We start from the raw sequence: 25,659 nt of genomic DNA on the forward strand, positions 1-25,659 counted from the left end.
GGAGGCAGTTAGACCTGCAGTCCATTTTTTTTTTTTCCCTCCAATTCTTGGGTCTCCTTCTTCCTCTGCTGTTCCAGATGAATAGAGACCAATTGTTGTATCTTGAATGGCCAATTGTTGTGTCTTGAATGGTCTCTCTCAAGCTTTTAAGATCCCAGGCACTACTCACTGAACTAGGAGTTAGAACAGGAACTCTGAAAACAGTTTTAGGCCACCTGACTAGGCAGACCCTCAGAAACCATAACCCTAAACCTTCAAACCACAAAAACTTATCCCAGGAGGTGTTTACTTGTACCTAAGTAGTACCTAAATAGCTCTGGTAGCACAGTGGTTAAACATTTGGCTGCTAACCGAAAGAACAGTGGTTAAAACCCACCAGCTGCCCTGCAGGAGAAAGATGAGGCAGTCTGCTTCTGTAAAGATTATAGCCTTGGAATTTCCATGGGGTAGTTCTCCTCTGGCTTATAGGGTCACACTATAAGTCAGAATCAACTAGATGGCAGTGCATGGGTGGGTAAGTAGTGCATAAGAGAGTGCCTCTCGTTTTCATTTATTATTATTATTTTGGCTACTGCTGTTGTAAAATTTTATATAGCACCATATTGTCTATTTTGCCCTCTGTGATATTAATTGATTTATGATCTCTAAATCTCAAATGTAACTTTATTCTTTTATATATGTTTTTATCCACAACTTCGTTACTCATTTTAAGTTTGTTGTTGTTGTTGTCGTTGTTATTTGCCAACAAGTCAGACCCAACTCATAGCTACCCCTCTTTGGGTTTCCAAGGCAGTATCACTACAGAAGTAGATTGCCCCATCTTCCTTCCGATGAGTGGCTGGTGGGTTTGAACCGCCAGCCTTCTGGTTAGCAGTCAAGTGCCTTAGGCACTACGCTACCAGAGCTCCTATTTTAAGTTTAGTGCAAGGTGTTTGAATCTACTTTATCTTCGTCAGTATGGTCTGGTCTTTTTCAGATTGTGAAAATTTGAAGAACAGGAGTTGGATCCATCAACTCTGTTTTCTTCAGTCCTTTTCTATTTTTTGTTAAAGGGAAAGAACAGAAACTAAAGAAGGGGGAAATTCCAGTCTAATGCTACATGTTGTTGTTGTTGTTGTTATGTGCCGTCGAGTCAAACCCGACTCATAGCGACCCCTCCTTGGGTTTCCGAGGCAGTATCACTACGGAAGTAGGATTGCCCAACCTTCCTTCCGAGGAGTGGCTGGTGGGTTTGAACTGCCAGCCCTCTGGTTAGCAGGCAAGTGTCTTAGCCACTATGCTACCAGAGCTCCCAAGTAGATGCTGATCCCTAAATCTTAAATGACCCATAACATTGCACTGAGATGTTTGTATGTATTTCAGGCAAACTTGAAAGAGTTAGATGTCCCTTCTGTCTGAGGTGTTACTTGTATGTAACATGAATGATGTTGAGGAGAGCCAAGAGGGTGGTAAATAGTTTGTCTTATTTGGTTATTTGTTGTTGTTAGTTGCCGTTGAGTTGCTTCCGACTCTCAGTGACCTTCAGTTTAGTCCAGTCCTGTGCCAGCTTCATGATCATTTTATGTTTGAGTTCAATTTTGCTACTGTGTGTCAATCCATATTTTGAATGCCTTGCAACCTGGGGGCTCATCTTCCAGGTCTCTTATCAGGCCATACTCCGTTGTTACACATTGTTTTCAGTGGCTAATTTCTGGGGGTTGGTCTCCAGACTTTTCTTCATAGTCTGTTGACTGCTTCTGTGGGTGACCCTGATGGTACGTGAGGTACTGGTGGCAGCGCTTCCAGCATCATGGTGACACAGGCCACCATTCACTAGCAGTTTTTAACACTGTGTGTCCCTGGCTTATGTGGGCATCTGAGTAGTTTATTCATCATTGAGATTCCTTCTGTTTGCCATGAAAGATTGAGAGTCGGCCCTGTATTCCAGAGGTTATACCAGTTAAGAAATCTGACAGCATCCCATTTTGGCCTATAGAAATACTTCATGAGCAGTGTTGTATCTTGTTAGTGAGTCTACTATATTGCATTGTAAATTATTGCAGGACAGAAACCATAGTTGGTTTTGCTCTCCCCCCAATCTCCTTTGTAGCTTTTAAACTGTGTGTTTATGCTCTTGGCACAAAGAAAGTTTTCTATGTTGTTCGTTTCATTCAGTTCCTTGAATTATTTATTGTTCTTACTTCCTTACCACCTATTCATTTCTTGGAAACAAAATTGAATTTTCCATATTTTCAGCTTGTTAGTATAGTATTGGTCCATTTTAGAAAACAGATTAATAACAAAGATATCAATAAGGCATCTGCATATATTTTACCTGAAGATAACGGGAGAGTCATGACCAGCAACCTGAAGTTAATAACGTAGAGACAGTGTTTAAGCTGTAGATACCCGTGACATCACCAGAGTACCATAAGACATAACTCTGAAGGTTTCTGCCCAAGTAATTGTAGTATTCTGTCCTCATTCATTTGTAGGCAACTGTGATCTACCCAAATCAACGTCCCGCTCTCCATAGTAGTATTTTTGCACCAGTGTCATCATCCCTGTTGTCCCATCCTAATTCACTCGAGTCTCTTGTGCATCCCAGTACTAATACTTTTCATACTCCCTTTCAAACATGAGTGGTAAGAGAAATTAGCCAAGGATACCACCGTGACATCACTAGCATTTAAAAGGGGCCTGTAAGAATACTGAGGAATGGCAAGTTAATGAAGAGAAACATGGTTATCATCATAGAAATCAAGAGAAGAGAGAATTTCAGGAGGAGGGAGGGTCAAGAGTGCAAACACATCAAAGAGCCAGAATACAAGGGCAGCTTTTATCAGTGAGGAGGTTCTACTTCCAACAGTTATGGGGATCTCATAGTCTTAAGGACTGGCCTGCTATAATACAGCTGTGTCCCACCTTGGGATAGTCCCTAGTATTAGAGACCTTATAATCAGATTGAGAAGTGTGCAGAAAGGAGGCATGACCCGTGTATGGCCCTGTCACGCCCTTCACCATACCTCATCTTTTTTTTTGTCTACATTCCCATTACACCTGTAGCTTCCTTTGGTGGGAAGAACTGTTTCTTCAACTGTCCCTAGCACTGGGTGCCTAGTTGGTGCTCAGAAAACAGTGCAGAATCCCTGGAGATGATTCAGAGGAAATGAGGATGCTCTTCTTTTGTGAGAATGGCATTATAGGAAAAGGGTAGTGATATGTTACATTGTGACAGACCTTGAGTGATGGAAGGACTTTCAACTAATAGCATTTGAACCAATTGTCATGTGTTCTGACAGGAAAAGGAACTCATTGAAGTAAACCATGGTATCTCTAGATGCGACTGGTATGCTAGCTCAAAGAATCTGTCATGCGGATAGATAGGTGGACAAGCTAAACGATTATGTCTATGAAATGGGGAGTGTATCCAAGATCACATATATATATAGGGTGGGCAGACAATGGTCCTATAAGTTTAAATGAATGATCAGAATTCCCAGGTGTGTAGTAGAGCTGACAAGGGGCAAGGTTGTGGTCACTGTTTGGTCACAGCCAGCTACCCAGAGGAACCGACTAGTTGAACCTGCGGGCTTGGGACCATAGTCGCAGGGGACATCAAGCTCAATTGGCATAACATGCTATATAAAACATTGTTCCACCTCCTACTTTGGCGAGTAGTGACCAGGATCTTAAAAGCTAGCAAGCTGCCATCTAGATGCAACGATGGGTCTCTCCTCATCAAGAGCAAAGAAGAAAGAAGAAAACCAAAATTAATGGAAACAATCAGTCCTAGTGACTGGTACACCATCCGATCTGCAACCTGTACAACTATGAGACCAGAACTAGATGGTGCCCGGCTACCACTGTCATCTACTTGGAAGGGATGTAGGAAATCCTGGATAGAGAGGGAGAACAATGTGGAACAAAATTCAAAATCATTTGGAGGGAGAGAAAAAAAAAGAGAAGGTGAGGACCAGGTTTGCTGGTCCAACAGAGCCTGGTGGAACCACTGAGACTATGGCCCCTAGCTGCCCTTCAGGTCTGGAATTGAAGCCACACCTGTGGTTGCCAGCCAAACAAAGTACAGGCATGTGAGTTAAACATTTACCTCAAGTAGACACACGCCCGGGAGAGAACAATCATGGGAGAAGGAAGGGCTGCTTATGCACAGGGAGACAGCTCAGGGCGCAGGAGAGTATGGAGGGATGGTCACTGGGAAGAAGTAACTATGGGGAGGAAGTGGGAGGGGAGCTGTTGCACTGTGGTAAACTGGTCAATGACATGAGACAAAGTATATGTGAACTGCTATATGGAAAGTGAATTTGCTCTGTAAATCTTCATCCAAATAAAAATAAATATAAATAAATAAATATTAAAAAAAAAAAAAAGAAGAAGAATCTGTCATGGATTTCAATAGTACCTAGATCCATCGACTCAAACATGTAACAGGGAAATTTCCAACAGATGGAGGTGACATGCTGTAAATTAGTATTGCTCTTCTGTTTAATTCTACTGCTTTTTACCATATTTAATGATGGCTAGGCAGATTTGCTGATAATTAAGAGAATTGCTAGTAATTGTCAACATATGTTTGCTATTTCAGTCAACCTTAAGGAATAGGTTATAAGGTACTAAAAATGATCTGTCATCATATGACACACATGGACGTCTGTATTTTTGGCTGATAGTTTTTAGTAAATGCAAGTCAATAACCAGTTTATATAGTACCTTCTTTTGTGTGTGCTTTGAGTGTAATACTGCACCTTCTTAAAAAGGCTAATTTTTATTTAAACCTATTAAGTTAATTTGGAAAGGATTCTGGAGTTACTCCCATAGAGGGAAGTTAAAATTCTTACAAATGTTAATTTACCTACCATTGAGAAGTCAATCCTGCTTTTTGAGTGTGAGCATTTTTATCTTTAAGAATAATGTGTTCATTTCTGCTGTGTCCAAAACACACTTTGACCTTAACCCTTTTCCCTTCTTTTTAGATTCTTGCCAGTCCCTTTAGATTTAGGGGTATTAAATGTTTCCTTTGAGCAGAGTTCCTGGTGATAAATGCATCTTCTTAAAATAAACACGATATATTTGCCCCCTCCAGGATCGGGCTTCCAGTGTTAGTGATCATTTAAAAATGCATATCCACCTTGGTGCACTCTGGTTGAGACTTGTGCCATAGCTGATGGGAGACAGGTGCACTTTAGAGCTTCATTTTGCTCTGATGTGCCTTCTCACTGGGTTGATACTACAATGTGTATAAAGGGTTTGGTATTACAAATAAGAGGGCAGAAAAGGGGATGGCAGGAGACAAGGAAGGGGGAAAAGAAAAGCTAGGAAGGAAGGTTACCACGACTGGAAAAAGTCAGTTCTTTGACTTGGTTGAGGGTCTTGAACCTCTTCATTTTTTATGATAATTAAATTGTGGCTATTCCCTCTCCTTGCTGTGTCCCATTTGTGTTTTGAAATGAAGAGAAAGCATTCGGTTCTATAATCTAGATGTAATAAGAATCTTGGCATTTCTTTTACATTGCTAAGAAATTTTTATGTTCAAAAATAAGTTTTAGAAGAAGAACCCTTAGAAATATGAGGTGCCTATTGGATGATTCTGAAGAGAAGTGACTGAGCATTTCCAAGTCAGTTATAGTCCTTGGGCTTTAGTGCCAGGTTTCACTTTCCTCCTACACTGGCTATAACCACCAAACCCAACCCAACCCACTGCCATTAAGTCCATCACAACTCCTAGTGACCCTGTAGGACAGAGTAGAACTGCCTCCTAGGGCTTCCAAGGCTGCAAATCTTTATACAAGCACACTGCCTCATCTTTTTCATGCAGAGCAACTGGTGAGTTCCAACCTCTGACCTTTTGCTTAGCAGCCAAGTGCTTTAATCACTGCACCACCAGAGCTCCTGGCTATAACCTCACGTATCCTAGAAAAGACAGGTCTGCAATAAGTCATCTTCTCAGGGAAATGCACTGTGGCGAGAATGAGTTTTATCATCATGGGGTTGGTGTGTTGGTCCTTTGGAGAATGAAGATTCTGAGAATGGAGTTGTTTGGATGCCTGTAGGACTGTGAGAAATGCTGAAAGAGTCTGAGTTTTGTAAGCCTTTTCTTAGAATTACTGTGTATGCTAGTGTAAAGTAGTCTCTCTCTGAAAGAGATTTCATTTGAAATACTCAACTTTGTGTGTGTATAGATACAGAATAGCTCATAAATTCTGGTTTTGGCTGTCAAAGGATCTTTTTTTTTTTGGTAGATAGACTGGTGTTTACTTTGCATTTTTCATTAAGTTGGCTCTTTTTCTTTCTGTTTTATGAGGACTATGTCTTGAACCTTCACTGCAGACCACATGTGCTGCCCTGTGCCTCCTTTGGAAGCAACAGTTAGCATGCTATTCCACTTAAAGGTTTACAGTTGAAAGAGGAGCATGTAAAGTTCTGAAATGTGAGGGCAATCATAGTAACTTGACTGTAGAAGTATCTAGGAAACTCACAAGTCAGGTTTAATTAGGTAGCTGTGCACAACCATGAACCTTTTAACAAAAGATGCTGAAGAGGAGCGAGAACGAAAACAATTGGTGTTTATCTGAAAGGCTGCAGCCAGCAGCCCTCTGAGCCCAGCCTGAGCTCTGCCGGGCCCTGCATTCTGCGGGCAGCGTGCATTTTTGCAACACCCCTAAATGTTCCAGCTTATAAATAGCAGCGAGTCCTCTAACATGATGCTGTGTACTGCAAGAGAAATTAAAGCGGCTGCCTTGGAGGCAGGAAGCTGACTAGCGAGATGCTTAATTATTGTGGAAGTAAGTGCTTGTTACTGTTGGGTGGAGAGAGCAAGCGAGTGCGGGGTGTCCTCGGGGTGTCAGAGCAGTGATTTGTAGACAATGCTGCCCTGTCAGTGCAGTGCTGGTTCAGCAGCATCTTTCCAAACATGGATTTGGCAAGCATTTAAAGGCCACATCTTGTGTAATTTGTGGAGTCTTAGAGAAGGATCCTCTGCTTTTATTTCCAGCATGTACGCAATGATGCAGGATTTTATACTTGGGATTTGTGCTGTTCTGCCACTGACTGATGTGCTCCTGAGGAAGTTCCTTTTCTTGGCTCATCACCTGGAAGGATGTTAACAGTTCTCTGTAATCTATTGGGGAGGAGGAAGATGTCTTTGGAGAGCAGCATTTTGTTCCCGCTGTCTTGGTAAATTAGGGCTGATGGGGTGGGGTAGATTGCGATGCAAAAGGAAATGCAAGCATTTTGTTAATTAGTGAAATATCTGGAGCTTTAAGAGTAGACAAAACTAAGGCGAGCTTGAGAAAGGTGGTGATGAATGCTGCATTTATTGGGAAATATTCCTCTCCTGGGTAAGTAATAAAGTCGAGGAAAATATAGCAGAGTGTTAATGGATATGATGGCTCCGGGAAACCCTGTTTATTTTCTTTCTGCTGATTTTGCTCTCGCCAACTATGTTGAGACTTTGTAAGGAAATACGAAACAAGTACTGATCTTGAAATATAGGAGAAGTTAAAAAGTGACTGTTGTAACATATTCAATAAGATCAGTTTTTAATTTGGAGTTTTATCAAAAAAAAAAAAGAAGAAGACGACGACTGACTGTGCTTTGCTCTAATTGTTTCATTCTGTTGGTTCCTTCTTGAACTTCTGGGCAGCACAGTGATTCATGATGTTCTTCTACGTTATGAGAGGTCATTGGAGCAAGTCTGTGCATGGGGTAGGAGCCTTGATGTCCTGGAACAAGATGTCTTTCTTCCCCCTCATCTGAGTTTTATGAAGCAATTCAATTAAGCTAAAGTCTCAGTAGTCTTTTTTTCTTCTCCTTTTTATATTTGAAGGGATGGATATTATTAAATGCTGTTCCTTTTTTCCTTTCTTTCATATCTACTTTACGAAATATGGATTGTGGAACTGTTAACCACAGTCCACTATGAGTCTTTTATATTTATGCATCTGAGTTTGGCAGTTTAACATGTATTTTAAAATGTATTTGTCAAATGCTAATTCAAATGGTCTCCTTCTCTCTTTTAGAGAAAGCATGGGATTATGGCAGTCACAGAGTCCCAGTAATGCAAGTTCCATTCAATTTTTTCTGAAAGAAAGCCATCTATTTAAGTGAAGCAAAGGAACTATGTGGATTACAATCTTTTGAGGATCTGGATTTTCAGTGGTTTGAAAGTAGAGCAACATTTAACCTTTTAAATGAAAAAGATTAAGATCTGTTGCAACTGTTATATTTTCTAGAAGCCATTCTCCAAAAGGGAAGTCATTTAAAGCACAGATAATGGTGGTCCTTTCTGTAGGCATCGAAGTCTAATTACTTTTACATCATGACCAGCTTGAAACGGTCACAGACGGAAAGGCCTGTTGCCACTGAAAGGGCCTCTGTTGTGGGAACAGATGGCACTCCCAAAATCCACACTGATGACTTCTACATGCGACGCTTCAGGTCCCAGAATGGCAGTTTAGGATCCTCAGTCATGGCGCCTGTAGGGCCCCCTCGAAGCGAAGGCCCTCACCATATAACCTCAACCCCTGGAGTCCCAAAGATGGGGGTTAGGGCAAGGATTGCAGATTGGCCTCCAAGAAAGGAAAATGTGAAAGAATCTAGCCGTTCAAGCCAGGAAATAGAAACCTCAAGTTGCCTTGAGAGCATGTCCTCCAAAAGCAGTCCTGTGAGTCAGGGAAGTTCTGTTAGCCTCAATTCCAATGACTCAGCTATGTTAAAAAGCATACAGAACACGCTGAAAAACAAGACAAGGCCGTTGGAGAACATGGACTCCAGATTTCTGATGCCTGAAGCCTATCCCAGCTCCCCTAGAAAAGCTCTTCGCAGAATACGGCAGCGGAGCAACAGTGATATCACCATAAGTGAACTTGATGTGGATAGCTTTGATGAATGTATCTCACCCACATACAAGACTGGACCATCACTGCACAGGGAATATGGTAGCACATCTTCAATTGATAAGCAGGGAACGTCCGGAGACAGCTTTTTTGACTTGTTAAAGGGCTATAAAGACGACAAATCTGACCGAGGCCCAACCCCAACCAAACTCAGTGACTTTCTCATTGCCGGTGGGGCCAAGGGGTCTGGTTTCTCTTTGGATGTTATAGATGGGCCCATCTCACAGAGGGAGAACCTCAGGCTCTTCAAGGAAAGGGAAAAACCACTCAAGCGACGTTCCAAGTCTGAAACTGGAGACTCATCCATTTTTCGTAAACTACGCAATGCCAAAGGTGAAGAACTTGGGAAATCGTCAGATCTTGAAGATAACCGATCAGAAGACTCTGTCAGGCCTTGGACGTGCCCTAAGTGCTTTGCGCACTATGATGTCCAGAGTATATTATTTGACTTGAATGAGGCAATTATGAACAGGCACAATGTTATTAAGAGGAGAAACACCACCACAGGAGCTTCGGCCGCTGCTGTGGCATCCTTGGTCTCTGGACCTTTGTCTCATTCAGCCAGTTTTAGCTCTCCCATGGGCAGCACAGAGGACCTGAATTCCAAAGGAAGCCTTGGTATGGACCAGGGAGATGATAAAAGCAATGAACTTGTGATGAGTTGTCCATATTTCCGGAACGAGATCGGTGGAGAAGGTGAAAGGAAAATCAGCCTGTCAAAATCAAATTCTGGTTCTTTTAGTGGATGTGAAAGTGCCTCCTTTGAGTCCACCCTCAGCTCCCATTGCACAAATGCAGGAGTGGCAGTACTTGAAGTGCCCAAGGAGAACTTGGTATTGCATCTGGATAGAGTGAAAAGATACATTGTGGAACATGTGGATCTTGGTGCCTACTATTACAGGAAATTTTTCTATCAGAAGGGTGAGTGGAGATCTTTTACTTTTAAATTTTATTTTGCCGTACTTACTGAAAAAAGTGGAGTACTGTCCATTAAGTCTTTTTGCATTGTGACCTAAGTCTTGCATGAATTCTGTATCTTTTTGATGGTAAAATAGTGAAATACCTCTTTGCTCTAATTTCTTTTTGCATTTTGAGGGGTTACGTTTCCCCTTTCAGATACAAAAATGTCTTGTATTAAATATTAATGAGTGTCTTTTTTTAAAAGAAAACTGATACTGTGGATAAAATTATCATCTCTATTGTCTAGACTTACTTTATCCTTAAGGATAGATGTCTTTAGTCATTTGAAAGTATAAACTTGAAAATATTTTTAAAATAGCTGTTCTTTTAAGGAAAAGGAAACAATTTTAATATTACCTCTCATCTATTTATTACTTTCACAGTTAGTGCAGGACAGTTTCTTTTTCACCTCAGTTTTCATCGGTATATGGGGCTTATAATACACATTCCTATACCTTTCACAAGAATTTTTTGTGAAAGTTAATTACGTTATTTAACCCAAGTCACAGACAAGTCATTTCAGAGCAAAATAAATAAATAAATAAAGGTCTTTCCAAGTTGAGTAGAAAAGGCTTCCTTTGTTGTCTTTATGGGAAAAATATGTACATATGTTCTTGAGATTATACTTTATCTGTAGTTTTATCTCACACTTTATGAGGCCCTTGTGATTTATTTTAAAAGCAGCATAAATATACTTGTAAGTGCTTTCTAATGGTGGTGTTGAGGAGTGCTATTAATTGAGAAATGAATTTAGGTCATACAGGTACCCATGCTAGAAAACAAGATGATTGCCCAGGAAGGACACACACCTGTAGTCCATTATTAGCTACATTAGTCATCTTTGCAGCCAGGTAAAGAGAACTGTGATGAGAGGCTCTCTCTTTACAGACTCCTCAAGCAATGTTTCAATTTCCCAACTACCATTCTCGGATTTTGGGTCTTATTTAGATATATTCGAAATAAAATTTAGTTTATATCTGGTAGCCATTATAACTTCATGGCATTGTTCACTAAAGGGTAATGTTTATCTTTAGATTATTAAATGATGAATCCCATCATGAGAATTCAGTGACCAAAAGAATCTTGTCTTGTTCATAAATATCCATGTCATATTCCTAAATATTGATAATAAAAAATCCCAATTTCATTTTTAAGCAATCCTTATTTTTTCAGAATCATTTTCTGGAGTTCCGAGTTTAGAAATCACTTCTTTCTTACACTGTCCATTAGGACCCAGGGTTTTCCAACCTTAGCACTCCTGGCATTTGGGACTAGATGAGTCTTTATTGTGTGGAGGTATCCGGTGCATTATAGGATATTTAGCATCATCCTTGGCCTCCACCCACTGTCTGCCAGTAACTCCCTCTCCCTCAGTTTTTACAACCCAGAATGTCTCTAGACATTGCAAGTGCCTTCTAGTTAGTCAAATTACCCCCTAGCAGAGAACTACTGTTTGACTGTACCTGGGGCAGTTTTCCATGAGGCTTTTGAGCTGTCTGTAGCTTGAGGCTGTCTTGCTAAAAACTGACACTGACATTGAATCAAATATAAGAGAGTAGATATTAGTTATAACCTGATTTGTGTAGTAGGGACACTTTTTTCCTATTAGGCATTATAATAATACTAAAATAAATATTTTTGAACACTTGTTAGATAACCAGACACTGTGCTAAGCATTTGACATGATACGCATTTTCTTATCTCAACTTCTCAATGCCCACTGTGGTAGATACTATTACTAATCCCGTTTTTCAGATGAGAAAACTACGGCGTAAGTAGTTAAGTGATAGGTTGTCCTGGAGCTAGTAAATGAGGAACCGGGATTCCATCTGTGGTCTTTGTGACCAGAGTCCTTACTCTGAACCCCTCTGCTGTGTGCTCTGCTGTATTAAGACTAAAAGGAAGGGGTGCATTTTCAGCATTATGTGTGGTAGAGATTTGTTTATCTTTCAAAGGTATGGGAATAAAAATTTGAGCATGTATATTCCAGAGTAATCTACCTAGGTCATAAAACCTCATAAATTTAAAAGCCACTAATCCAAAGTAGTTCTTATTTTGAAGCATGGGAAAAAACCCTCTTACTCAACATGATTGGAACTACTTAACTGAATATATCACTTAAAGCAAGATATCTTTAAAAAAAAAAAATTTTTTTTTTAAATTTTACTTTCATTACAACATATAAAAATATGTTTACTAAACTGAAGCCAGGGATATTTCCTTGACAGCGATTCCTCCATTTTGAATTTTACTTTGTATTAATAGTGTAAATTACAAGAGCAGAACCATAGACACTAGCAAGGCAACCTGAGTACAGATTCTTAGATTTCATGCATTTTTTCCCTCGTTTTATGTTGTTTGCCAACATCTAATCCTACCGCTTCCTTTCAAGTAGCTTGTCTTTATTCTTTCCAGTGTCTTCAATTTAGTTTTCATAGAAACAGTACATCCTTTGTGTCATATTTCATCAGCTTTCATAATATTTAATTAAATTTTATAATAACAAGTCCACTGGCATACACAGGTCTGGGATGACACAGTTGACTCTTGTCAGCATGCAGTCCAGCTGGTGGAAGCAGAAAGTGTGTGTGTGTGTGGCACTAGAGATTGCCTGCTAGCCCAGACCATTTGGACATTGGACATTCGTCAGCATGATTTTCAGAGGGAATGGAGAACAGCAGATAATCCAGAAAGTTGATCCAGTGAAAGTCATTCACAGAGCACACTTCTGCAGTGGCTTCTTTTGGGCCAAACAATTTAGAATTTTCAAGTCAGGCAGGTCAATTTGTTACAATATGATCACATCATTTGAAGTAAAAGCTAAGCCCCCTAAAGTGTATCTATGTTGAAATATTTAATGTAGCTATATATTAAAAAAAAAATCATAGTATAAATATAATTTAACAAATAATTCTGTCTTTGAATATAATTTTCAGTATACAATTTTATTTCACTGGAGTAAGTGCACTAGCTCATTTTCCAAACCAGAACCTTATAGCAAGTCATCTGTTGAACACTGTTCACCTGTGATTCCTCCAACAAGTGGACGTTGAGTTGGCTGTCAGCTCAACCTCTTCCTCACCAGATACTTTCCTTTCTGTTGTTCAGTAGTTTCCTGACTTCATGGTGGCTCCATCACTGAGAAGAGAATTCTCTCTTCCAAAGTTCACTCTACAGCCAACATTATATGTAAAATTTAATTTTTCAGCTGATGAAGTTGAACTTGCTTTTTAGTATTACAGTGTTTTTATAAAAATCATTATTATGCCAGTTTAGTCTTCAGCAGACATTTGACTCCACCATTTAAACTAAGTTCATTGGTGGAAAGATGCTGAAGCAACGTATTAAACCCATTCTCTGCTCTTGGGAAAATGAAAAGAGCACCATTAATCCTCTTCTTTTCAGTTCTTACTCCTGCCTGCTTCTTTCTGCCATTTTGCAAAATATATGTTGTTTATACTGAGACGCACCAGAATTAGATGACAGTAATAATGTAGCTGACGTTTATTGTGCTGTTAATTTGTGCTTCATGTAGACCTGCTCAGTTAATGCTCAGAGAACCCCAAGGTGAACCTGGCATTATGATAGAAGCCTAAGGGGTCCAACCTTACTGCCCTAAAGAGTATAGACATTAAAACATTAAAGTTAATATGGCCATCTCTTTGAGTGTGTATGTATTTTACATTTAGTTTTTATTTAGTTTCTATAATGAAAGTACCAAGGTAACTTGTAAGTGGAAGATACTAAGTTATGGAATAACTGTGATGCTGCTTATAGCTGGCATGGCTTGTTGAGAGGAGGGGCCTTTTCCTAACCGTTACTCACCTTATTTTCTGTGGCCATAAAGGATTTTTTGATTTTGCACTGAGTACACCAGTGCCTATGAGTCATGTCCTCTCCCTGAATACCATTCAAGAGGATGCATTAAGAAGAGCCCATGGGATGCCTTGACAGTGGTATTTGTTGCTCCTTTGATCAACAGTGTTGGTGGGCTTATCTGTATGCTAGGTAGGGCATCACTCTCAAAGTCAGGTTCTTCGAGATGCTATGATAGAAAGGGCCTCCACTTCTGCTGAGTGGCCTGGGAAAACTGTCCTCTGGAGCTCATCTGAGAATAGTTTTCCACTTCTGAAAAAAAAACAAAAAAAATGCTAGTGCAGTTCATTATTCTTCTGAGAGCTGTAAGTCACTCAGTTTGATGGTTCTTCAAATTCCACTCTCTCGTCATCCTGTGTCACCTCTCCCCACCCCACACACTCATACAAATCAGGTTCTGCAGTGTGTCAGGCTGCACTCATAATCTGATGATAGAACTTGTTGGAGTTTAGTTGCCATTGCAATGTTAGATTTTCTTTCTTTACCTCTTACTCTCTTCTCTTCTGCCATCTTTTAGCACTGTTCCTTTAGAATGTACAAACTTAAATTCATTTGCACTTGAAATGACTGCTTTGTCACTCTGATATATTCCCAGTTTTGTTACTAAAAGCTGGTCTTCAAGTTTGGGTCTGTTAAATGAGCATCATTAAGTAGCTGTTATCAGTTTTAGTAGATAATTTTATGGTACTCATGGATCATCAGGGAACATCATTTTGCTGAGTTATATTTCTAGAAGTCTGCTTATTTTATTGATGGTATTCTTTACATGAGTCTGTTCGATGCACAGCAACCCCTCCTTGGGTTTCCGAGGCAGTATCTCTACAGAAGTAGATTGCCCAGTCTTCCTTCTGAGGAGTGGCTGGTGGGTTTGAACCGCCAGCCTTCTAGAAGGTCCTATGGGATACCTTATAATTCATAGTTCTTTAGGGATAACAGTTCCATGTTTAGTTTTTGGTGTGGATCATTGTATATTGCAGGTAAGTGGTGGACCTTTCGAGTCAACGAGTCTTTATTCTGCGTTACTGAAATGTTATGCTCTATATGCCTCTTAAACTTAACAGTCCATTTATTCCAAAATTAATAGAGAAAGACTTTATACATGTGTAATATTATTGCCCTTGCCTTGTATTTAATTGAGATTACATAAACTATATCTGATTTCTTTGAAAGTGGTTCTATAATTATGTATCTCTCTACACGAAATCAAATCTATATATCTGTATCTATGAAAGATGAGTTTCTTTCCTTGCCTTTAATTAGGAAATTAAATGACTTAAATATATGGAACTGAATATTGGATTTCCTCTCTATCCTTCCCTCCCCAATACAATAATGGATTGAAATTATTTCATATTTTTCTCTTGGGAAATTATTATGGTTACATTTTTTTCCTAGACTACATACTGTACATCAAAATTATGTGCATAGTGTTTTAAATTTCTTGAAGAAATGTTCTGAGCCAAGATTGGGGCCTATAACTTTTCATGTCAACAGGCAGATTTATTACTTAATCTTTACGATGTTGTTGTTGTTGTTATGTGCCGTCAAGTCAGACCCAACTCATAGCGACCTCTCCTTGGGTTTCCGAGGCACTATCACTACGGAAGTAGATTGCCCCATCTTCCTTCCAAGGAGTGGCTGGTGGGTTTGAACCTCCAGCCTTCTGATTAATAGTCAAGTGCCTTAGGCACTATGCTACCAGAGCTCCTAATCTTTATGATACAATGTTCTAATGATTAAGCACTTGACCGTTAACTGGAAGGTCAGTAGTTCAAACCCAGTTCTTGAGCTGCGTGGGAGAAAAGACCTAATTGGGCAGTTCTTCTCTGTCCTGTAGAGTCACTGAGTCAGAAAAGACTTGACAGCACACAATAACATCTACAGTGTTGGTTTAAATTAGGAAAATAAGACCAAGAAATAGATACAAAGATGTCACTTTCAGGGCTAAGATACGCCTGACTCAAGACATGGTATTTTCAGTTGCCTGATACACATGCAAACGCTAGACAGTGTGTGAAGAAGACTGAAAATGTGATGCGTTTAATTTATGGGGTTGGTCAAGAATGTTGAATATATACCACGGACTACCAGGAAAATAGGAGCTCTGGTAGCATAGTGTCTAAGGCACTTGACTGCTAACCAGAAGGCTGGCGGTTCAAACCCACCAGCCACTCCTCGGAAGGAAGGTTGGGCAATCTACTTCCATAGTGATACTGCCTCGGCAACCCAAGGAGGGGTCGCTGTGAGTCGGGTCCAGATCAGTGGCACATAACAACAACAACAACAACCAGGAAAATGAACAACTCTGCCTTGGAAAAAGTACAGCCAGGATGATCATTAGAAGCAAGGAGGGTGAGACTTCGTCCCATGTACTTTGGTCATGTTATCAGGAGGGACTAGAGAATGGCATTCTGCTTGGTAGAGGGCCAGCGAAAAAGAAGGCGACCCTCATCGCGATAGATTGATACAGTGACTGCAACAGCTGGCTCAAGGATAGCAACGATCGTGAGGATGGTGCAAGATCGGGCAGGGTTTTCTTCTCTTGTACGTAGGGTTGTTATGGGTAGGAAGCTACTCAGCAGCACCAAACAAAAACAACGTGTGTGTGTGTGTGTGTGTGTGTAATTTAAGCTGTATGTCCTGTTTGTCTTGGCCTCTGTGACCAATTTTGATGCTCAGCTCTACAACTTCCATTATTAGCAATTTGCTTCCACTTTTTTTTTTCCTTCTTTTTAACTTTTTGTTGTGATTTGGGTGAAAGTTTACAGAGCAAATTCATTTTCCACTGAACAGTTCATACACATTTAGTTTCTTGACATTGATTGCAGTCCTCACAATGTAATAGGTCTCGTCCCACTTATTCCTGTGGTTACCTTTTCCCTGTGTCCTTCCTGTGCGTTTCCGCATTCTGAGCTTTCTCCCTGTGCAAATGCTGCCCTTCTGATCTCCTCTGGTTGATTGTTCTAAGCAGTGCACATCCCTGGTATAACTGTTTACTTCATAGGCCTGTCTGTTGGCTGAAGGTCAATGTACCTATTCCAGGCCTAGAAGCAAGGAGGGTGAGACTTCGTCCCATGTACTCTGGTCATGTTATCAGGAGGAACTAATGCCTAGAGAATGGCACTCTGCCAGTGAAAAAGAAGACGACCCTCAATGAGGTAGATTGATACAGTGGGCCATTGTGAGAAGGGGCCATAGTTTTGGGGGTTTCACCAGTCTATATCAGACCATAAGCCAGGTCTTTTTTATGATACTGAGTTTTTCTTCCACAGTTTTCTCCCACTCTATCCAGGATCTCCAATTATGATCCGTTTTTGATTGGTTGGCAGTGGTAGCTGGACACCATCTAGTTCTTCTGGTCTCAGGGTCATGTAGGCTGAGGTTCTCATGGTCTGCTAGTCCCATGGACAGATTCTTTCCATGCATCTTTGATTTTCTTCACTCTTATTTGCCAAGACAAGGAGAGACCATCAGTTGTGTCTTAGATGGCCACTCACGAGCTTTTAAGATCCCAGTTGCCACTCTCCAAAGTAGGATGTAGAACAGTGCTTTTGTGTACTATGTTTTGCCTGTTGAGCTTGATGTTCCCTGCAAACACGGTCCTGAGCCTGCAGGCCCAGCAACTCACAACCTCAAGGTGTTTGTTTGTGGCTAAGAAGTTATCATACCTTTGCCCCCTATTTGTTCTATTATGTATGTGGGCATTTTTATACCACATACAAATATGTGCATAGAATATCATCTGTGAAACCTATATGTAGTCATGGATATATTCTTGTTTCCCTACCCATACCTGATCATCTTACCTTTCTACCTGTGTTTCCATCTGTAGATTAATGTTTATTTTTACTGATAACGCAATATTATGTATGCAATAGTATTTACCTTTGTTGTCTGTACCTCTGTGTCTTCCTTCTCCCTTATAGTATATTGCCTTTTCCCTCACCCAAATCAATACATGTCTCTTAGCAGTTTTCCCTTTCCACCCCTCCTATCCCTGGTAACTAACAAAGAAAGTTTCCTTCAATGTATAACCTTTCCTTGACTTTTTGTAATAGTGGACTCATACAACATCTACCCTTCTGTGATTGACTTAATTCACTTAACATAATGTCTTCCAAGTTCATCCACATTATGAGGTGTTTCGGAGATTCTTCATTCTTTATTGTTGCATAATATTCCATAGTGTGTCTGTACCAAGTTTGTTTATCCATTCATCTGTTAATGGGCAACTCAGGTTGTTTTCATCTCTTGGCTATTGTGAATAGTGCTGCAGTGAATATGGGTGTGCATATATCTATTCACGTCCTCTTTCTCACCATACTGTTTTCCACAATGGTAATACCATTTTATAATCCCACCAGCAGTATATAAGAGTTCCAATCTCTGCACACCCTCTCTGGCATTTGTTGTTTCCTGTCTTGTTGAACTTTGTTTTTACTGCTGGGGGGAGATGATATATCATTGTTTTGATTTGCATGGCTAATGATCATGAACATTTCTTCATGTGTTTGTTGGCCACGTAAATATCTTCTTTCATGAAATGTCTGTTCATGTCTCTGCCTGTTTTTGAATTGAATTACCTTTTTGATTTTGAGATGCTGAAATTTTCTATAAAGTTTAGAGATAAGTCACTTATCAAATTCATCATTGCCAAATTTTTTTTCTCAATCTGTAGGTTCTCTTCTTACTCTTTTGGAGAAGTCTTTTGGTGTGTTTAAGAATTTAATTTTTAAAAGGTCCCAGTCATCTAGTTTCTCTTCTGCTGTTTGTATATTTTGCATTGTTTGATAGTCTATTCATGCCATAAATTAGCACCCCCAGCTTTACCCCTATTTTTTCTTTGAAGAACTTTATACTTTTAGGTTTTTACATTTAGGTTTTTATCCATCTAAGGGTTAGTTTTTGTGTATGATGTAAGGTGTGGATCTTGTTTTATTTTTCTGCAAATGGATATGCAGTTTTACCAGTACCATTTGTTAAAGAGAATGTCTCTTCCCCATTTAATGGTTTTGGTCCTTTGTCAAAGACCATTAGAGCCATCCACCACTATCCATAGGTGGATGCCTTTATTTCTGGACTATTTGCTTCCACTTTCATCTTTCATTTTCCTATTTCTCTTTCGTCAGCATTATTTATATAACCTTTAGAATTCTTGATCTCAGAAAGTTATTTTTGGAAAAATACTAATTACACATTGATACACAGATGAAGTAGCTCCACTTGTAGGCGAGCCCCTCCGTTCTAGCTACATTTCCCATCAGCTACCTGCCTTCATCTGCTTGACCCATCTAATTGACATCTCAAACCCATGCAAAAAAAATGTTGAGTTTATCATTTTTCTGCCTATACGAAGTCTTCATCATCATTACACTCCTTCTGTAAAAGTACTTAGATAACCTTTATTCATTTAAAATTCACAACAACCCTATGTGGAGGATAGGTCCCATTTTATCCCCATTTTATGACATAAGGCATAGACATTTCCCAAATCCCATTGACTGTAAAGGGATTTAATGAACCACTATGCTTTTTTGCTCACTAAGCAGTAAAGAGCCACTGCTTACAGGATGATTTGTGGCACTGAATTAGAGCCAGAGGAGCCCTGGTACCACGGTAATTAAGCACTCAGCTGCTATCTGAAACGTTGGTGGTTCAGATCCACCAGCCATTTCACAGGAGATAGATGAGGCAGTTTGCTTCCATAAAGATTTACTGCCCTTGAAACTCTGTGGGCCAGTTCTACTCTGTCTTGTATGCTTGCTAAGGCAGAATAGACAACATTGGGTTGGGTTGGGTTCTGTGTCACTCAGTTTTGAGACACAGAGCCTCTTTGATGCCTTTCTCTTCATTGTCCTCAGGCACCCATCAGTTAGGAACATCTCCCAAATCTACTTTCAAATTGCTGCTTATTCTTTCCTGTAAATATTCATTTCAGTTCTCTAAACACACTTTCATAAATTTTGGACTATTCATAAATTTGCTCAGTAATGTATCAGACAGTGTTTTTCTGCTATTCATAAGGTTTTCCCTGGCCAATTCTTTGAGAAGTGGATGGCTTCCTCATTCTTCCTAGTCTGTCTCAGTCTGCAAGCTGGGCTGATACCTGTGCAACAGGTGCACCCTACTGGGTTTGAAACACTAGTGGCACAGCCTCAAGACTCACAGCAACACGTCACCACAGTAGGACAAACCAACAGACAAGTTTGTCTCCCTTAGCTGTTGGAAACCCCTCCAACCACCCTTACCTGGATCCCTGAGGTTAACTCCTCGATCTGTTCCAGTCCCCTTTGTCTTTTCTGTCCTCTTCGTGCTTCCCGTCTCACTGCTTGTGGGGGGTGGCCTGGGTTCCCTCTCCTCACCTAGCTCCCTCCAGTTGACTCCTCGATCTGTTCCTATCCCTTTTGTCTTTTCTGTCCTTTCCCTGCCTTCCTGCCTCGTTCCCTGTAGGGTGTAGCCTGGGTTCCCTGTCTTCACCTGGGTCCCTACGGCTGACTCCTTGAGCTGTTCTGGTCCCCTTTGCCTTTTCTGTCCTCTCCCTGCTTCCCACCTCGCTGCCTGTTCTTAGGTCCCTGGAATCTGAATGAGAATGCTATCACTTTAAAATCCAAAATGGTTGCCACTTGAAAACATTCAAAATGGCTGCCACCTCGGTCACTTTAAATATCAAAAATGGCCACTGCTTGTAAACATTCAAAATGGCTGCGCCCTTTTGATTAAATCATTATCATTAATATCGCATGCAAGTAAGATCTTACTGAAGATAATTCAAAAACAGTTGCAGCAGTATATTGACAGAGAACTTCCAGAGGTGCAAGCTGGATTCAGAAGAGTACGTGGAACAAGGGATATCATAGCTACTGGCAGATGGATCTTGGCTCAAGGCAAAGAATTCCAGAAAGATGTTTACTTGTGCCTTATTGACTATGCAAAGGCATTTGATTGTGTGGATCATGACAAGTTATGGATAACATTGAGAAGAATGGGAATTCCCAAACACTTGATTATACTCATGAGGAACCTATACCTTGACCAGGAGGCTGTCGTTCAGACGGGACAAGAGGACACTGCATGGTTTAAAATCAGGAAGGGAGTGTGTCAGGGTTGTATCCTTTCCCCATACTTATTCAACCTATATGCTGAGCAAATAATCCAAGAAGCTGGACTATAGGAAGAAAAACATGGCATCAGGATTGGAGGAAGAATCATTAACAACCTGAGATACACTAATGATACAACTTTGCTTGCTGAAAGTGAGGATGACTTGAGGCACTTATTGATGAAGATTGAGGAACACAGTCTGCAGTGTGGATTATATCTCAATATAAAGAGGACAAAAATCCTCACAGTTGGACCAATAAGCAACATCATGATAAATGGAGAAAAGATTGAGGTTGTCAAAGAATTCGCATTGCTTGGTTCTACAGTTGATGCCAGTGGAAGCAGCAGTCAGGACATTAGATGACATGTAGCACTGGGCAGGTCGGCTGTGAAGAAACTCTTTCAAGTGCTGAGAAGCAAGAATGCTCCTTTAGGACTAAGGTGTGCCTGACACAAGCCATGATATTTCCATTCGTCTCATATGCATGTGAGAGCTGGACAATGAATAAGGAAAACCGAAGAATAGTTGATGCTTTTGAGTTGTGGTGCTGGCGAAGAATGCTGAAGATACCATGGACTGCTAAAAGAACTAACAGATCTGTCATGGAGGAAGTGCAGCCAAGATGCTCCTTGGAAGTGAGAATGGCCAGACTTCATCTCACCTACTTTGGTCATGTTGTCAGAGGAGACCATTCCCTGGAGAAGGATGTCATGCTTGGTAAGGTGGAGGGTCGACGAAGGAGGGGAAGGCCTTTGACAAGATGGATTGACACAGTGGCTGTGACAATGGGCTCAAGTATAGCAGGGATCGTGGAGCTGGTGTGGGACCGGGCGGTGTTTCATTCTGCTGTGCATGAGGTCGCTATGAGTTGGAAAAGACTTGACGTCACCTAACAACAACAACAACAAACACACTTTAGCCTGTCTTTGTCTCTGGCTCTCAAATTCTAACCATGGATTTTTTGTTAATCTTTCTGTCCTAAATCTCCTCAGCCTCACCTCTGCCAGATTACAGCAATTTATTTAATCTTTTAACAAATATGTTGTGTCAGCTCGGTCCTCTGGGGAAGCAGATGCTGAGAGACAGGAGTCAAAGTGGTTAATTAGGAACTTGGGGGCAGCACCTGTGACTTAAAGACAGCCTTAGGAACTGACCTTGTTAGTCACTGGGACTGTCTGTACTGCATGAAGTTATGCAAGATGTTAGCATTGGCAGAGGTTGGGGGAGGGATATATGAAAACTCCCTGTGCTGTTTTTGGAATTTTTCTGTAAGTCTAATAAAAGTAATAAACAACAAACCAACCTTCAGGTACAGTTAATAACAGTAGCTAACCTACGGGCCATCCACATGTAACACTAATGGGAATGTTTATCCAATTTCTTGTAAAAAGAGGCATCAAAGCAAGTATCATCCTTATTGCTGTATCCCTAAAAATGTCTATGTGCTTTCTTTTGCACTCTCAAGAAAATAAGGACCATTTGGGTCTGTGATTCCAATACAAGTTGATGACATATAATATAGCCTGCCAACCATTTCCCCAAATCTTTCCTCGTTGTAACTCCTGACACCAGTGAGTGTCTGTCCTGAGCACTGAGGTTTGGTGCTCCGCAGAATAGTTGCTGCATTGTATCCATGTCTTTTCCATCTTGCTCAGGGAGCCCCCTCCTGCATGTTGGCCATTTGTCTGGCTTCAAGGCAGCGAGAGGAAACATGCCCTAATTCCATTAGCATAAACAGCCTTTATGACTCATACGGGCAGTTAGCCAATGGATATACTGGGTACTTGGGACACATTGCACAGTCCCTGCCCTTGTAGACAGCAGTGACTTTTGCCTTGACCGAATTTTCAGCTATCTCTGAGAGATTTCCTTTGAGATGTTTCAAAAGCATTTTATGTAGGAACACATCCCTCTGTATATCCTTAGTAAGGAGGTATAAAGGGTGTTAATTATTTTAAATTGTGATTTGGGTGAAAGTTTACAAGGCGAATTGGTTTTCCATTCAGCAATTCATACACGTTTTGTGACATTGATCACAATCCCACAATGCAGTAGCACTCTTCCCATTTACCCCTTGTATTTAATGTTTCCCTTCATCCTTCTTGCCCGTCCCTTCCTGCCTTCCGAGTTTCATCCCTGGGCAAATGCTGCCTTTTTGGTCTCGCATGATTGCTTCTTCTAATGAGTGTGTACCTCCCTAGTGTTATAGTTAGTTTACCTATAGGCTTGTCTGTCGGTTGGGTGGCATGTTACGTTGGACAAACCTGTGGCAAAAGACCTCTTTAAAGTCTCAAAGAGCAAAGATGTTACTTTGAAGACTAAGGTGCACCTGACTTAAGCCGTAGTATTTTCAGGAGCCTCATATGCATGTGAAAGCTGGACAGTGAATAAAGACAATCAAAGAAAAATTGATGCGTTTGAATTGTGTTGGCAAAGGATACGTCTTAGAAGTAGTACAGCCGGAATGCTCCTTAGAAGCAAGAGTGGCCAGACTTTGTCTCTCGTACTTTAATCATGTTATCAGGAAGGACCAATCCCTGGAGAATACCATGCTTGGTAAAGTAGAGGCTCAACAAAAAAGGGGAAGACTCTCAGCAGGATGGATTGACAGAGTGGCTGCAACAATGGACTCAAGCATTGCAACCCCAGTAAGGATGGCCCAGGACTGGGCAGTGTTTCATGCTGTTGTACCTGGGGTCGCTAGGAGTTAAAACTGACTGAAGGACACCCTAACAGTAACATCATCGTTTGCTGCAAGTTGAGCCTGGGGATAGGTTCAGTTCCAGGCTTGAAGGGTGTCTAAGGCCCATAGTCTTGATATACCACCAGTCTCTATCAGACCAATAAGCCTAATATTTTTTTTTATGATTCTGAGTTTTGTTCCAAATTTTTCTATCTACCCAGGACCTTCTATTGTGATCCCTTTCAGAGTGGGCAGCTATGGTAGCCAGGTAGCGTCTAGTTCTTCTGGTCTCTGGGTCATGGAGACTGGGGTTCATATGGTCCATTAGTCTTTGGACTGATTATTTTCTTGCATCTTTGATTTTCTTCACTCTTCTTTGCTCTGGATGGGGAGACACCAATATTACATTTTAGATGCTTGCTCACAAGCTTTTCAGACCCCAGTTGCTATTCACCAAAGTAGTATGTAGGACATTGTCCTTATGGACTATGTTATGCTGGTTGATCTTAATGTCCACTGAGACCATGCTCCTGAGCCCCCAGGCCCAGCAATTCATACCTCAAGCTGTTTGGTTATGACTAAGAAATGTTCATAACTTTGTGCTCTGCTATATTCATGGAGCTTTGTGTTCTGCTATATTCAGGAGCTCTGGTAGCGTAGTGCCTAAGGCACTTGACTGCTAACCAGAAGGCTGGCAGTTCAAACCCACCAGCCACTCCTTGGAAGGAAGATGGGGCAATCTACTTCCGCAGTGATACTGCCTTGGAAACCCAAGGAGGGGTCGCTATGAGTTAGATCTGACTCGACGGCACATAACAACAACATATTCATGGATATATTTCCGGTACATACAAGTGCATACCTAGAAATATCCTCTCAAACCTATCTGTATTCGTGGGTGTCGTCCCATTTGCCTCCCCACCCCTGTTCAGGTTGAGTATCCAGCTATGTATTTACCCATGAGTTATTGTTACTCCTATTATTGCGGGTTTGTGTATATAATAGTATTTACCTTTGTTGCCTTTAACTCTCGTGCTCCTCCCAGAGAAACTCCTTCCCTTGGTCATTTTGTGCTGACCTCCCCAACGTGTGTTTTAGATATTAATAAACTGAGTTAACTGACAATGGGTAGATCGTATTCATGGCAACCTTATGTACAGGAGACCGAAACCTGTCTGGTCCTGTGCTAGCCTCACAGTTGCAAGCAGGTTGGAGTCCATTGCTGTGGCTGTTGTGCCAGTCTCACCAAAGGTCTTCCTCATCCTTCCTGGCCCACTCCTTCACCAAACATGATCTCCTCCTCTAGCAGTTGTGCTCTCCTGATGACGGGTACAAAGAAAGCAAGTCAGAAAATATTCTGCTGTGTGATCCATAGGCTTTTCATCGGCTAATTTTTGGCAGTGGATCACCTGGCCTTTCTTCCAAGTCTGTATTAGATTGGAGGCTGTGCTGTAACCTGTCCGCCGTGGGTGACCCTGCTGGTGGCATAGCTTCCAGCATCGTATCAGCACACAAGCCACCACAGTATGACAGACTCATGGATAGGTGATGGAAAATTGAGTTAGAGGCAGGTTTTTCATTGTGATTTCTTACATTTGGATATTACATAAGATTTTTTTTTCCCCCTGAACTGGCGTTTTGATTGGTGTTAACTGGCATGAAAAGTAAAGAGTTAGAGTAATATGCATTGTTTTTGCATTTTCTTTATAGTTGTTGCATGTTGTAAACATATACTTAAAAAATTTTTCTCTTATAAAAGTTATATATGTTCATTATAGCAAAACTAGAAACTATAGAAAAAAATTTCTAAAATTTATCTGGTGAGATTATAAAAACCAAACCCATTGCCATGGAGTCAATCCCAACTCATAGTGATCCCTATTGGGTTTCCAAGCTGGTAAATCTTTACGGAAGTAGTTTGCCCCTTCTTCCTTCTGTGGAGCATCTGGTGGGTTTGAACTGCCAACCTTCTGGTTAGCAGTCAGGTGCCTTAGGCACTGTGCCACCAGAGCTCCTTGGTGAGATTAATGTTGTTGTTGTTGTTGTGTACCATCGAGTCAGACCCGACTCATAGCGACCCCTCCTTGGGTTTCCGAGGCAGTATCACTACAGAAGTAGATTGCCCCATCTTCCTTCCGAGGAGT

The 25,659-nt window shown here is 40.9% G+C and overlaps 1 protein-coding gene across 1 annotated transcript in view; it reads left to right on the plus strand.

Moving 5' to 3' along the window:
• The first annotated feature begins 8,317 nt into the window (after nt 1–8,317).
• Nucleotides 8,318–25,659, plus strand: part of SIPA1L1 (signal induced proliferation associated 1 like 1) — a 184,497-nt gene continuing 167,155 nt past the window's right edge. Inside the window, exon 1 of the mRNA XM_007942340.2 lies at nt 8,318–9,815. Coding sequence (XP_007940531.1) covers nt 8,318–9,815 — 1,498 coding nt within the window. The remainder of the gene's footprint in view (nt 9,816–25,659) is intronic.

Source organism: Orycteropus afer, unplaced genomic scaffold, assembly GCF_000298275.1.
Source record: "Orycteropus afer afer isolate SDZICR_OR568_19922 unplaced genomic scaffold, OryAfe1.0 scaffold00088, whole genome shotgun sequence".
Taxonomy (NCBI): domain Eukaryota; kingdom Metazoa; phylum Chordata; class Mammalia; order Tubulidentata; family Orycteropodidae; genus Orycteropus; species Orycteropus afer.